Source organism: Primulina eburnea, chromosome 3, assembly GCF_022965805.1.
Source record: "Primulina eburnea isolate SZY01 chromosome 3, ASM2296580v1, whole genome shotgun sequence".
Taxonomy (NCBI): Eukaryota; Viridiplantae; Streptophyta; class Magnoliopsida; order Lamiales; family Gesneriaceae; genus Primulina; species Primulina eburnea.
In genome coordinates this window covers 13,296,756-13,311,373 of record NC_133103.1, presented here as the reverse complement: position 1 = coordinate 13,311,373, position 14,618 = coordinate 13,296,756, and the positions used below count along the sequence as shown (strand labels likewise).

General features: G+C 33.3%; 1 protein-coding gene across 1 annotated transcript; it reads left to right on the top strand.

Moving 5' to 3' along the window:
• Positions 1-7,720: 7,720 nt before the first annotated feature.
• On the top strand, positions 7,721-13,763 carry LOC140826613 (homeobox-leucine zipper protein ANTHOCYANINLESS 2-like). Its single transcript, XM_073189053.1, has 9 exons — positions 7,721-8,579; positions 8,686-8,906; positions 9,007-9,124; positions 9,217-9,906; positions 9,989-10,090; positions 10,176-10,388; positions 11,685-11,859; positions 12,034-12,401; positions 13,009-13,763. Exons 1-9 carry the CDS (start codon positions 8,367-8,369, stop codon positions 13,384-13,386), a joined length of 2,478 nt encoding a protein of 825 aa, XP_073045154.1. The 5' UTR covers positions 7,721-8,366; the 3' UTR covers positions 13,387-13,763.
• Positions 13,764-14,618: the final 855 nt, after the last annotated feature.

Below are 14,618 nucleotides of genomic sequence, written 5' to 3'. Positions count from 1 at the left end.
ATTTGAAATTGTCGTTGGGGCTGTAGCATCGAACTTACCCATAAAAATATGACCATGAGCTCAAAGTGAGTGATCAGTTGGCGTCAATGTTGGAAGAAGAGTGGCACAGATGCACACTATCAACGGAGTACCAGAAAAGTTTCTCCCTCTGATTAGTTCTCGTGTTTTAAGTTGTGTTTGTACTGCCACTCTGCCAGTATGTTAAAAAATGAATTTCGTAACTATTTAGAATCGATAAAATAATTCGAACAAGTTTTGTAATAAACGAAATTATTTATTATTTCAAATTTTGTTTTAATCTCTTACTATTTTTTTTATAATTACAATATAACCTTCATTTCAATATGCTTCGTCTCACCAGAAAACGTCCAAGAGTGTGTAAGATTGTCTGAGGAACTCCCCAAAAACACTGTGCCAATCAAGTAAGACAATTTGGAGGTGAAGAAAGTGGCTCTTCATGCAATTCCACAGAGAGATTCTGTGTTCGAGGGATCAAAATACAAATTTCTTGCGCGAGTTCTTAGCATTTCCATCAATCCAAGGCTTCTCTAGGGGTTTTTTAATATTTAAATGTGTATCTTATAGTTCATAAAATAAAGATGAATATGAAATAGTTGGGTTTTTTTATAATTAATTTAAAAATAAAAAAATATTTCAAAAATAATTTAAAATAATTTTTTTTTTGCAAAACTACCACCACAACGAGCAATATGTCAGGATTTTACAAAGCACGAATGCTCCACGTTACAACGAGTATCTGTGCTTAAAAAACATGGATTCTCCATATCAAGACGAGCATCCATGTGCTCCACCTCTTCTATCCACCTCACCCCATTTATTTGAAAAATAATTAAATATAGTTTTTTAATTTTGTGCTCATTTAAATTTAATCAAAAATCTGTACTTTTTGTATTTGGACCATTTTTTTAAGAATATATATTTCTTTCTTTTTTAATTTTATATTAATTTTTCAAGATGCTCAATAATTTTCGAAATCTATTACATTCGTACGTTTTAAATGATATGAATGCCAATTATTTTTTTACTTGTCAAACAAAATTCAAATTTCGTTCATGCAACTAAATCTTTTCAGATTAGTTAAGCACACATATTATTTGTAATATCAAGATTTTCTCTTCATTCTACATTATAATTAATATTCTTAGAATTTTAAATGATTCCATCCAAATATATTAAAGCGTGAAGAATATTGACGCCAAGTGATCACTCATAAATTATTATCAAACAAACACATAATATGGTATGAACAATGAGTGAAGGAAGATTAAGGCGTGCTTTGCGTGTTTCACGTACGGAAAATAATTTGAGATGCGAGGAACGTTGGCGGAGAGACGGGGAAGAATCCTTCCTGCATTTTTCCTTAAAGTTCACGTGAATTTGCCTAAAAAACGTGTGTGTGTGGTGTGCTGTCGTTGTGCCACCAAACTTATTTCCTACCCTTTTAAATAAAAAAACGAGTGTAATGGTGAGTAGGGTCGAATCCACAGGGAACAGTAGATTTATTTCTTTTGATAATAAAAATAAAAAGGGGGGATTTGTTTTGATAATTACTAAATAAAATAATATAAACTAAAATTACCAAGTAAGAAAGAATATTGAATCTAGAATTGAAAATTAATCAACGAGAATAAATTGAAGAATTTAATACGAGAAAAATACTGATTCAAGGGGATCCCACTATTTAATTATCTCATTGTTCATCGGTTAACCAATCATTTATTCATGTTATTCCAAACAATTAACCTTAGAATAATAGGGATAGCCGCTAAAATTCTTGTGTTTTCCTAAATTAATTGACCAAACCCAGCATCCAGTCAAAACTTACCAATAATCAACTGGGCACGATAGCGTTCCATATTAATTAAAGACAGCATTTTAGTTTCGTGAAAACAGTTAATCCTAAAATCTAACAATCGAGATAGCTGCAATTGATAGATCGAGTTTCACCGATTTATTCAGATTAAATATGCTATGATAGCACAACACGCCTAATCTATCGCTACTCATGTACCAATCGTTCATGATAATTACGGATCACTGAATTCATGGTTAGCATTAGAAAATCATACATCAAGTTAAATTGTCAGATTAATTGATATATAACATTCATATAATTAAATCATAAATCAACGAATATTTGGGCAAACAAGAATAATAAATTAAAGCGCAAAAACCTCAAAGTGGTAAAATTAAACAGTAGACTATCCCTTGAATCAGACTGAGAAAATTAGCCTAACATAGTTTGATATAAAATATTCATGAAAAAGAAATAAGAAAGCATAAAGGAGCAAACGATTTTGTTGGAGGAAAATTTGGAGTCTTGCGCCTCTCTCTTCCTTCACATGAGAAAAAATGGAATGAAATTGGTTTGTGATTGGAGAGAAAAAGAAAAGCTGCCGCCTCCTTGATTAGTAGATTTGTTTGGGTCTAAATTTTTGCTAAAAGCCCACTAACCTCTTAATTAACCCTAATCATAAAATATAAAATAATAGATAATATTTTATTTAGATTTTCTCTTCTTGTAATTTTTTGGCAGCTGAAGTATTGTCATAAGGCGTGGCCACGCCTTATTCCAGGACTTCTTCTGATTTGGCCATTCTCTTTCAAACTCTATCTTGGAAACTTCAAATGCGATAAACATCACATTTTTTACTCAAATTTGCTCCAAGACCGTAAAAGTTCCTCCTACAATAAAATTACACAAAAATGTGTCAATTAAACATATCGGAGATTAAAATAACGAGAAATATGAAAATAAAATATTAATTATTACGAGCCTATCAGTGTGTGACTCAGGCTACCCTACGAGTCGTAGTGTTAGGCGTGTGATCTGATTGAAATTTAGGGTTTTAGAACCCAATCTTTTTATATAAATAGTAGGGTAGGGGTTTAAGCCCAATAACATAGGTCTAATAGGCTCATTATAGTGTAAGTAAAATATTTAGTTTAGGAAAGTTTTCGAAAATATTAGCTGAGTTCTCAAAAAGTCCCTACTTTCGTCAAAATCGATTATCGATTTAAAATACGACTAGACGTGTAAAAACACATCAAAATATAACATTGTCGAAAATCTCGTATTAAATATAAAATATATTAAATAATTAAAAATAATCATTTAATAAAAATATTTTTCTTTTACGGTCCAAAGTCTCCGTTCCTCAATCATGTCTCGAATAACATTTAAAACACAAAAACTATATTTTAAATATGTAAACATGCCTATCACCTTGAATAAATGTAAGATTAAAATAAATTAATTCTGCAATTTTCATTATTACTAGATTTGTATGCAGTTAGATTACGTTATCGCATTTTGAACTTTACAATATATTTGTCATTTAATTTGTTTACATTTGAGTGTGTGATTGTAATAAATATTTTGTAAATGCAGCACAAGAAATAAAAAGGTCATACCGCCGATTTATTTTCGATGACCATTTTTTTTCCAAAATATATGCTTGAAATATTTAATTTAATTCGAGTAATATTCATTTTGCTATGTATTAATTTAGTAAAGCCTACATAATCCAATTTAATTTGACTGAATTAATGTAGGAATTAATTAAAAGTATCTGATTTGATTTCTCAGCTCTTAATTAGTTTCATCCCTGGTCTACTAATCTCGATCGAGTGCTCAATATATATTACGTTTTTAATTAATTAATTAATTGAAAAGTACAAAATTTAAAAAGGTTAGTAGTCTTTATTGATATAATCTATATTAGTAAAATATAGAAATATCTAACTTTTAATAGATTCGGTGAAACCTCATTCAAAATTAGAGTTATATCTATTGTATAACTTTATTAGTAGAATCGATTATTGGATTTTTTTTTTCTAAAATAGTTTTTCTAAAAATATTTAAAATAATATTTATTTCTTTGCACACAAAATATGTGTGCTTAGTCCTAGTATTATTATTAATTTTAGTTCATTATTTATACTTCTAAAATTTCATAATTAAATTTGTATAATCTTGATCGATATTGCTTGAATACAAATACATGATGTTGTATTTAATTCAACAGTAATATTTATATTTGTATTATAAAAATATTTTAAATAAGTAAAATTATTAACGTATCAAAAACATCATTTTCAACATATAACACTAATCAATTAATCATTCAGTTTAATTTAATTTTATTTTATTTTCATAAAAAACTCATGTGAGATTGATTTACGTCTTAATTTTGCAGTGTTCTAAAAGCCCGCTTAAGTTCTGCTTAAGCACGCTTAAGCTTGAAACTTGACAAAAACGCCCCGTTTCGGAAAAAACGGAAAAAACGGTTAAACTGTAATTTGATCGAATTAAGCGTAATTAATACTTTAATTAAATGTACTTAAGTACAGTTAATCACATCTATTTATTATTATTATTATTATTTTTGAAGTTAAGTCTTTTTTAAAAAATAATAAATTAAGTTTATAAATTAGTTGTTTATTTTTAAATTTTAATTATGATTAAACATATCTAATAATGATTGACTAATATTTAGCATTTTTTATTTTGTCTAGTTGCAAAAAAAAAAAATAAAGATTGTAATTTTTAGATTTTTATGCTTTTATAGATATGAGAATTAATGCATCATACTTAAATTTATCATATTTACGTATTATTTTATCTATTTATTGGTTTGAGATAATTACGTTTAGCTTTCTTTATCTTGAATTTGATTAAATCGGTTGTTTTGAAGTGAGTTTTATTAACATTTGTTGTATGATGAATGATTAAAAATGCACGATAAAATGTTTACAAGAATTTTTGTTTTAAGCTATTGCAATTTGGAGGTCTTCGTTGTACTTAAATTTTTCATGTTGCTAAAATAATATAATTTTACGAATTTGTTGCAATGAGTTAATGATTGGAATAAACAAAAAATAATATTTCTAAGTTTTGAGATTTTATTTTGCGAATCTATTATATGTTTCCAAGTTTTATGACAAAGGAAAAAGTTTATCATATTTTAAGTTTGATTAAAAAATATGTTTAATTTGTACATGATTAATAATCCAAAATTAAAACAACCATTGATTGTAGATTATTATTCAGATTGAATATAAGTTTTTTTTTTTTAATTCCACAAAATTATTTATATTTTTTTACATGTGCTTAGTTTCATTAGTATCTTGATTATGATACATTTTCCAACCATTTTCACTTTACAACAACCGTAAGACAAGATGCTTCTCGAGACGAAATTTGCCCACCTGATAAAAAACTTCCGACTACGGCCCTGGTGAGACGAGTCTGCGATCCGATCCAACTTATGAAAAGTATTAATTTCTATGAATATTATTTATCATTGCATGTATGGACGAGATCGACCAGTTTCATGGATCTAGCTTGTGAGATCGTCTCATTGATTAATTTTGTGAAACGTGTCTTCGACTAGACTCAACATAAGAAAAGTATTACTTTTCTATGTCAAGCTATTAATTTTTATTGTATACATGAACTATAACGACCATCGGTAAATATAGATCTATGAAATCGTCTTACAAATTTTTTTTAAAACAAAAATTGTATTTATGAACAAGTCCTTTGGGTTCACACATGTCCGAAGGAGTTGATTGAGTCTAAACAGGTTGTGGGCCAAATAATAAAGTTGTGATCAGGGCCGTAGTGGACAAATTTTGTCTTCACAAGGTATGTTCTTAAAAAATGGTTTTATGATTGCCATAAAAATGAGAAATAGTCAGAAAAAAATATAATAATCAATTTCTGCGGGTTCACATATGTTCATATAACGGGAAATTTGGGTTCAGTCTCCGGCCGCTATTTTTTTTTGTGTTCAGTCCTTAGGTACTTTTTTAGTACCACATTTCCACTTGAAGTGTACCACATTTCCACATGAAGTGTACCACATTTTGCATGACATAGTACCACAATTTTGTGGGTAGGGAGTGAAGCCAAAGAAATTTTTTGATTGGGGATTTTTCAATAACTTCCCCTTCATATAAAATGAACAAGTCTAAAGATAAACAATTTTCAAATTTCTATTATTTCCCAATGACAATATTTGAAATGTTCTAAAGTCGGTTCGAACTTTTATATATATATATATATATATATATATATATATATATATATATATATATAGACCATCAGAAGTAATGAACTTGTATTTATTTTTTCATTTCCGAGGAAATTGATTATCTCTCCTCGTCTCCGTTGAGTCCATCTTTCTTTATGTTTATTTTAAAAAAAGTCATATATATTTATCAAACATAACCTAATTATTATAATTATAAAGAAATAAAATAATAGCATAAAAAATTAAAAGAGACTTATCTAGGCATGTTAACATTAATGACATAAAGTTGTACTTGATTTCCTGCATGACATTTCATGATTGGAATGTTTAAATTAGTGAATCTCATTGATTAAATAGTAGGTTTCTTGTGAGACAGTCTCACGAATCTTTATTTGTCAGACGGATCAACTCTACCGATATTCACAATAAAAAGTAATACTTTTCGAATAAAAAGTAATAATTTTTCATGGATGATCAAGATAAGAGATATGTCTCACAAAATATGACTCGTGAGACCGTCTCACACAAATTTTTGCTTTGATTAAATAAAAGCTCGACTACTTCAGGAAATTAATGTCCTTTATAACTTTATTTAGTTAATTGAATTGAAAATGTGAAGTCAATAATATCCTGATATTATTTTCCATGTAAACATATTCTTTTAAAAAAAATTAAGGAGAAAGACATCATCATAGTTAAGTGTCTCATCAGTAAACTAACAATATTGAAAAAGTAACTTATTAAATTCCCATTATTTGAAATTCATTCATTATAATTATATTTATAATGCAGTTAATGTGATGCTAGTGTTAAGAAATTATCCTAAAAATTCAGCATCCAATGGCTTGATTCATATCATAGACTCTCCATCTTAAATAAACAAAAACTCTTCTAAAACAGTTTCACAAGTCAATTTTGTGAGATGCATATTATATTAATTATTTTTTATAATAATATGTATAAGATTGACTCGTTATTTGCTCGTAAGATCGTCTCACAAGAGATCTACTCATTTAAATAAATGTAGATTATGGGATACACAGATTGACAATACAATGCTCCGGTTGAACACATCCATAACATGAATATAATTTTCCAGAAAACAAGTCTTTATATTAGTGATGTAAACAAATTGAGCCGGTTCGCGTACTTTTCGTACCAGCTAGAAAAATATTTGATTCGTATTCGAGTCGAACTCGAAATGCTCGAAATTTTTTCGAGTCAAACTTAAGTCTAAATTATTTTGTTTGCGAGTCGCTCGAGTGTCTTAATAATTTATTAATTAAATATAAATATATATTAAATAAATAAATTTCGAATATTTCAGATACTTATATTCGAGCAATATTTCGAATAGTTTATGAGCATGTTCGAATATTTCGAGTCAAACTTGAATTTTAATTTGAATATTTTTTTAAAAAATTTCAAACTTTGAATCGAGTTAGAATAAAACTAATTCGACGTGAACTTGTGTCTTTAAATTTTCATAATATTGGATTCGATTTATTTATTGATTTATACCTTACATATTTTTTTACTGTTGTTACAGAAACAATATTTCAAAAGCAAAGCAACCTTTTGAGTGTGTTTTTTGTGTGTAAAATAGTCAACCAATCGTTTCCTGTCATGTTTTTTGGCGATATATATATATGTGGGCATCGATGACTCCACATATTATTGCGGGTATTATCTTCACCTCCTTTCTTCTTTCGCTTGCACTTAACTCTTCTCTCTCTCTCTTTCTGCAACAATTTCGGAGTCTTCCGAGGGAAAAAACAAGCCATCTATTTTACTTTCCTTCTCCTACTCTTGTAGGACATGAAAAAGCTAACTTTTTGCAAGTCAATCATGCAGATATCGAGATACCAGATAGCAAGAAAAGTCCTTTAAACTAGGGTTTTTACTTGGAGCTTTTTTTGAGTTTAGCTTTTTTGTGGCTTTCGTTTGTGGAGTTTAATGTCTGTTAGAAAAGGAAGAAGGATAGAAACTTTCTTTTGGTTGCCTTCTTTTTCTTCCTTTTGTTCTATCGTATAAACATTAGCCTTTTGGAGAGGAAGCTGGAGACATTTGGATTCAGGCCTCGTGTCTCCGCTACCTCTCTCTCCTTTCTCTCTCATTTCTCTCTCCTTCCATTTTATATAAGTTTGGAATTTATTTTTTTTGGTTGGTGTGAAAGTTTTAGATATTTTTCTGTGCAAAGCGTTTCATTTACAGCTGAAATATGCATGGAGTGATTCTGTTGATGCGAATGTTAGTATAAAGTTAAGATCTCGGAGATTCTGCAATTTCAACAGTGGGCGATATTTCATGAATTTTGAGGATTTTCTTGATAGCAGTGGCGGCGGTGGCGGCGTAGGTGTAAGAATTGTTTCTGATATACAGTTTAATAGCAATAAAACTACTCTAAGAAGCAAGAGTAACAGCAGCATGCCCACTGGTGCAATGGCGCAGCCCCTACTTGTTTCTCAGTCACTCGCGGCCAAAGCCTTGTTCAACTCCCCCGGCCTCTCTCTTGCCCTCGTAACGCCGATTCTCTCTTTCTATATTTCTGTATATGTATATATTTCTTTGTATGTATGTTTGCGTGGGATGATTTTATTGATGGATTTCACTTACATTTGAGCAGCAAACGAGTATGGAGGGTCAAGGTGAGGTGGGGAAAATAGGGGAGAATTTTGAGTCTACCATCGTCGGTGGAAGGAGGAGTAGAGATGAAGAACATGAGAGCAGATCTGGGAGTGATAATCTGGATGGTGTCTCCGGAGATGATCTTGATGCTGCCGACAAGCCACCGAGGAAGAAAAGATACCACCGACACACTCCCCAGCAAATCCAAGAACTTGAAACGTTTGCTTTTTTCAAGAAACTTTTCTATTTTTTTCCGATTTCTACCCTTTTTCTGGTTGGTTTTTGACGAATTTTGTTGCTTTCTGAATGCTTTTTTCAGTCTTTTTAAGGAGTGTCCACATCCTGATGAAAAGCAAAGATTGGAGCTTAGCAGAAGGCTTTGCTTGGAGACTAGACAGGTCAAGTTTTGGTTTCAGAATCGAAGAACTCAGATGAAGGTACACACACGAAAAGCGGATAAATTTTGAACTTTCTGCGTTTTTTTTTTTTTTTGGTGTTTGATGGGGATATTATGTGAATATTGCCCCAGACGCAACTCGAACGCCATGAGAATTCGTTACTCAGGCAAGAAAATGACAAGCTCCGAGCTGAAAACATGTCGATGAGGGAGATGATGAGGAACCCCATCTGCACCAACTGTGGCGGCCCGGCCATTATCGGGGAAATATCCCTTGAAGAGCAACATCTACGAATAGAGAATGCTCGATTGAAAGACGAATTAGACCGAGTTTGCACCCTTGCAGGGAAGTTTTTAGGCCGCCCCATTTCATCTTTAGCTGCATCCATGGGCCTTCCAATGCCTAACTCAAACCTAGAACTCGGAGTAGGAAACAATGACTTCGGAGGCCTAAATGCCCTTCCTCCAGCTCTTCCTTCAGGCCCTCCTCATTTCGGATCGGGGATTTCGCCCCCTCTCTCTATTGAACGACCTTCTAAACCATCGAATATCACCCCAATCGACAGATCATTGGAGAGATCTGTGTACTTGGAGCTTGCTTTGTCTGCCATGGATGAATTGGTGAAAATGGCCCAAACTGATGAGCCACTTTGGATTAAAAGCTTGGAAGGTGGGAGAGAAGTATTGAATCATGAAGAGTATTTCAGGACATTCACCCTCTCTATTGGTATGAAACCAAATGGCTTTGTTACCGAAGCTTCGAGGGAGACCGGTATGGTGATCATCAATAGTTTGGCCCTCGTTGAGACGCTGATGGATTCGGTATACATTCATCTGACATTTAAAACCACATTGTTTAGAGTTCCCTTCATTCTTGACTTTATGTTATTGTTTGTGATTATAGAACAAATGGACGGAGATGTTTCCTTGTATAATTCCAAGAACCTCAACCACAGATGTTATATGTAGCGGCATGGGAGGAACAAGAAATGGTTCGCTTCAGCTGGTAAATGCCAATTATTATCCTAGTTTGTATTTCTTTAGTTTAATAGGACGAAGAATTAATTTCTTATCCTTTTTGTTATCATTAGATGCACGCTGAGCTCCAAGTTCTATCACCATTAGTCCCTGTTCGCGACGTAAACTTTCTCCGATTCTGCAAGCAGCACGCCGAGGGTGTGTGGGCTGTTGTCGATGTATCCATCGATACAATTCGTGAAACATCCGGTGGCCCGGTGTTTTCGAGCTGCCGAAGGCTGCCTTCCGGCTGTGTGGTGCAAGATATGCCTAATGGCTACTCTAAGGTAATAGTTTCTTGTTTCCAAAATATGGATTTTCTTGTTTGACTGCTACTTGCTGCAAACTCGGAGTTGTGTTCATCAATCGACTCCCCTCGTGTTTGGTCCGTTCACCTTTTGGTTTTAACTAAGTTTGTTGTGGCAACTGCACCATTGGAGCTTAGTTGGGAGCATTTATTTAGTTTAAAATCATGTTTATTTTCTTGTTAAAGATTCAAGAAATTTGCGACTCATTTTTTATAAACTTGAATTTTTCTTAAAAGTTTTTCAAATGTTTTGGACTTGAAGATATGAAACTCAAGCGAATCATCGCTTCTAGTGCCGCGTATATTTTTATAATAAAGTCTTACTTTTACAAGATCGGATGGTTATTAGTTTACTAATACCGTACATGGGTTAACTAATCGAGGCTAATCAACCCTTTTAATGTAAATGAATAGAACCATCTATTGCTCCTCTTTTTGCTCCTTGGGACACATTAATTTCCTAATATTTAGATGCAATAAATAATATTTTTAACATTGGTAAACTAAAAACTAAGAATATATATCACATATTTATATTCATGAAATTGGTGGATATGATGTATATATACTTTTCTACTAAAAAATATTAATTTTTGAAGTGTTGGGTACCCGTGAAACGAACGTAAGAGTTTTTATGGAAAAACTAAATATTTTTAGGTTTCTATTCTGTCCCTATCTGATACAATGGTCACACATTAAATTTGTGCAACTGTGGTGTCTATTTCCATCCGTATGATGTGTTTGTTTTGCTACCAATTAAAGACCTTTTGGTCAAACCCCAAGACTCGCCACAAATTTGTTTGTTTAAACTACATCATACCTCGTGCCTACAAATCTTGCATAATTTTGTGCTGGCCAATGGCCCAATATTTTATTACTGATACTTTTTTTTTTATCGAACCTTATTTTTTTTATAGTTCGTGGTTAATTATGGTCGGATAGGCTGTGTTTTTTAGTATTTATTTATTACCACTTTTGGGTTTTTGTCTTCGAGGAAATTGGGTTTTCTTTTAATTATTTCTTTTTTAAAAAAAAAATCAGAGAGAAACTAGCTAATTGAGTGTTGGTGGATACAATTATGCGGGGGGGCTTAATAGTTCTTTTATGGTTAAAATTACCTAAATTGCATTGCTGAGGCATTGGTCTAAAATAATAATTATATTGTCATGTTAATAGTAGAATGAAATTTATGTGTAAAAATTGTAGTTCTAAAATTATTTTAACAAATAACTTGTGGCTAAACGTTTGTGTTTTTCCTTGTCCTTCTATTTTGCAGGTGACATGGGTGGAACATGCCGAATATGACGAAAGTGTGATTCACCAGCTCTACCGACCTCTGATTGGGGCTGGAATGGGCTTTGGCGCAGAACGGTGGATAGCCACTCTCCAACGCCAATGCGAGTGTCTCGCCATACTCATGTCATCCTCCGTACCTGCTTGCGATCATACAGGTGGAGTTCATATCTTTTTAACGGATATAATCTGAATAATTTCCAGCATTGTATTGTTTTCTTCTGTTTCTTTCCTACGCACCGTTCTGCATGCATGTATCCATAGTAACTCTAATCCGAAGTTAAGGTTATGAGATATATAACTGATCGACCATTTTCTTGTTTGATGCGCAGCAATAACATCTGGCGGGCGGAAGAGTATGTTGAAGTTGGCACAACGAATGACCAACAACTTCTGTGCTGGTGTGTGCGCCTCAACTCTTCATAAATGGAACAAGCTTAATTCAGGCAATGTAGACGAGGATGTAAGGGTCATGACTCGGAAGAGTGTCGACGACCCTGGGGAGCCACCTGGTATTGTGGTGAGTGCCGCCACGTCTGTGTGGTTGCCAGTGTCGCCTCAAAGGCTATTCGACTTCCTACGCGACGAGCGTCTGAGGAGCGAGTGGGACATCCTCTCCAACGGCGGCCCTATGCAAGAAATGGCTCACATTGCCAAGGGACAAGATCATGGCAACTGTGTTTCTCTCCTCCGTGCAAGTGTAAGCCCCCGCTTCTTATTTCACCATATTTTTTTGTGTCTAGCTTAAATTTCATATATGCTCTACAACTTGATGAAGTTTGGAAAGTGCATTTAATTTTCTTGAAATTGACTTTTTTCACATAGCAAATATCGATAATTATTTATTTTATGTTGAATTATGTTATGTAAGATGCACTTTGTATGTCTTTCTTGATCTAAGTTTTTTTTTAAAAAAAAAAAACCTGGAATTCTAAAATATGGTCTTTGGGTCCATTACTTTTTAAACTTTACATTTTTCGCTTTTTTAATGAAAACTAAAAATGGAAAATACGAATCATATGCACGTGATATTTTGATGATTCGATTCTCACTGTGAATTTATTATTATTTTCATGTTTGATGTAATCATGATTACATGGGACAACAGAATTTGAAATTTTGGATTTATTCATCAACTTTATATCCTACCATGATGTGTCTTTACTTCAACCTTAATTTTATTATTTTTAACTGTGTGAATTATAAAAAAAGTCAAAATTATTTGTCAACTGTCAGCTTTCTGGGTCAGCCCAGCTGTGGAACATGTACAAAAGTACTAAGGACTTTCTTGTCATTTTACCTCACAGGCCATGAACTCGAACCAGAGCAGCATGCTGATCCTCCAGGAGACATGCATAGACGCGGCGGGGTCGCTTGTTGTGTACGCGCCGGTCGACATACCTGCCATGCACGTGGTCATGAACGGTGGCGATTCTGCCTACGTGGCGTTGCTCCCCTCAGGATTCGTCATTGTACCAGATGGGCCGAGCTCTCGCGGGCCCTCAAGTAATGGGCCGATTGGGATGGCCCACGGAGTGAGTGGATCTTTGTTAACGGTTGCGTTCCAGATACTGGTGAACAGCCTTCCAACGGCCAAACTCACCGTCGAATCGGTGGAGACCGTTAATAACTTGATAACATGCACGGTGCAGAAGATAAAGGCCGCCCTCAATTGCGAAAGCTGACGTTTTCGTGACGTCGTGTGACATTTTTTGAATAGGTTGATTTGGTGTGGTGTTTTGAATATGTGTCGATGTTTTGAAAAACATGAAGAGCTAATTCATGGGGTGAGTCAAGAACGAACCACAACTAAAACAATCCTTGCATCGTGATAAGGGCGAAGCATGCAGCCTCGTTCATGGCTGGTGGCGGCGGCGGCGGCGGCGGTTCTTAGCACCATGCAAGGGTGGTGGTTCGGGTATTGACTCTGGAATAATATTTGATTTGTGTGACGTTTTATAGATAACTTTGCTTCTTGATTTGGTACGGTACAATGTTGTCGTATTTCTCCTTTTATATTTCATTTTATATAGCATTTTGCAAATACAATAATGAGAAACTACTATTGACAGCGTGAACACTTTTCTTGAACATGTTATTTACGTTACTACTTAGACTCTAATGAAAAATTGGAAATCTACTGTTGTTTGACTTTACTCACATCACCGGCGGTCGCTCTAATGAAAAATAAGAAATCTACTGTTGTTTGGCTTTACTCACATCACTGGCGGTCAAAGTTTTTGCGCTTTTTTTATTAACGGATTTATGTATCGAATTTCATTCATCCATGATTTGTAAAAATGGAAATAACATGCATTTGGCTAGCGCATGTTTTTGTATCATTTTAAAGCAAAGTTGAAATTGGTATTTGAACTTTAAGTTCGTATAGATTCACCAATAAATCGTAGAAAGGAATGACCGGTGGTATCTTCATTATCGGTTAACCCCGACTTGTATTCAAAAGTTGAGCTTTTCCATACCCGATGTGACATTAACGACTTCTCCGTGAATTTGAGTTAATATTATCATCATCGATCGAATCGATGTTATATGCCGATGATTTATGACTCTTCATATACCAAATTTCTAAATTTAGGATAAGATTTCATATTCAATTATTACATTAAATATGTTTACAATATTTATTTAATATGACAATAATTTTATAATAATTAATATATATGGAAGAAGAAGGGGTAGGGGGCCAAGGGAATGCATTAAATGGGGGATGCATTTAAATGTTTCTGTTGGGTGGAAACATTAACTGCCTGCCTGCCTGCCCGCTTGCTTTTCTTTCCTTTCTTTTCCTAACACCAGACTCATTCTATGTATTCGCCAAAAATCAACGTCAAAAGTAGCATGACGGATCCTCCCGATAATAAATAAACAAAAACAACACATTTTTCGTATCTGGCCT

Coding starts and splice junctions, on each gene's coding strand:
- LOC140826613 (XM_073189053.1), top strand. CDS start 8,367: ATGAATTTTGAGGATTTTCTTGATAGCAGTGGCGGCGGTGGCGGCGTA. Junction 10,091..10,175: donor GAAATGGTTCGCTTCAGCTG/GTAAATGCCAAT, acceptor TGTTATCATTAG/ATGCACGCTGAGCTCCAAGT. Junction 12,402..13,008: donor TTTCTCTCCTCCGTGCAAGT/GTAAGCCCCCGC, acceptor TTTACCTCACAG/GCCATGAACTCGAACCAGAG.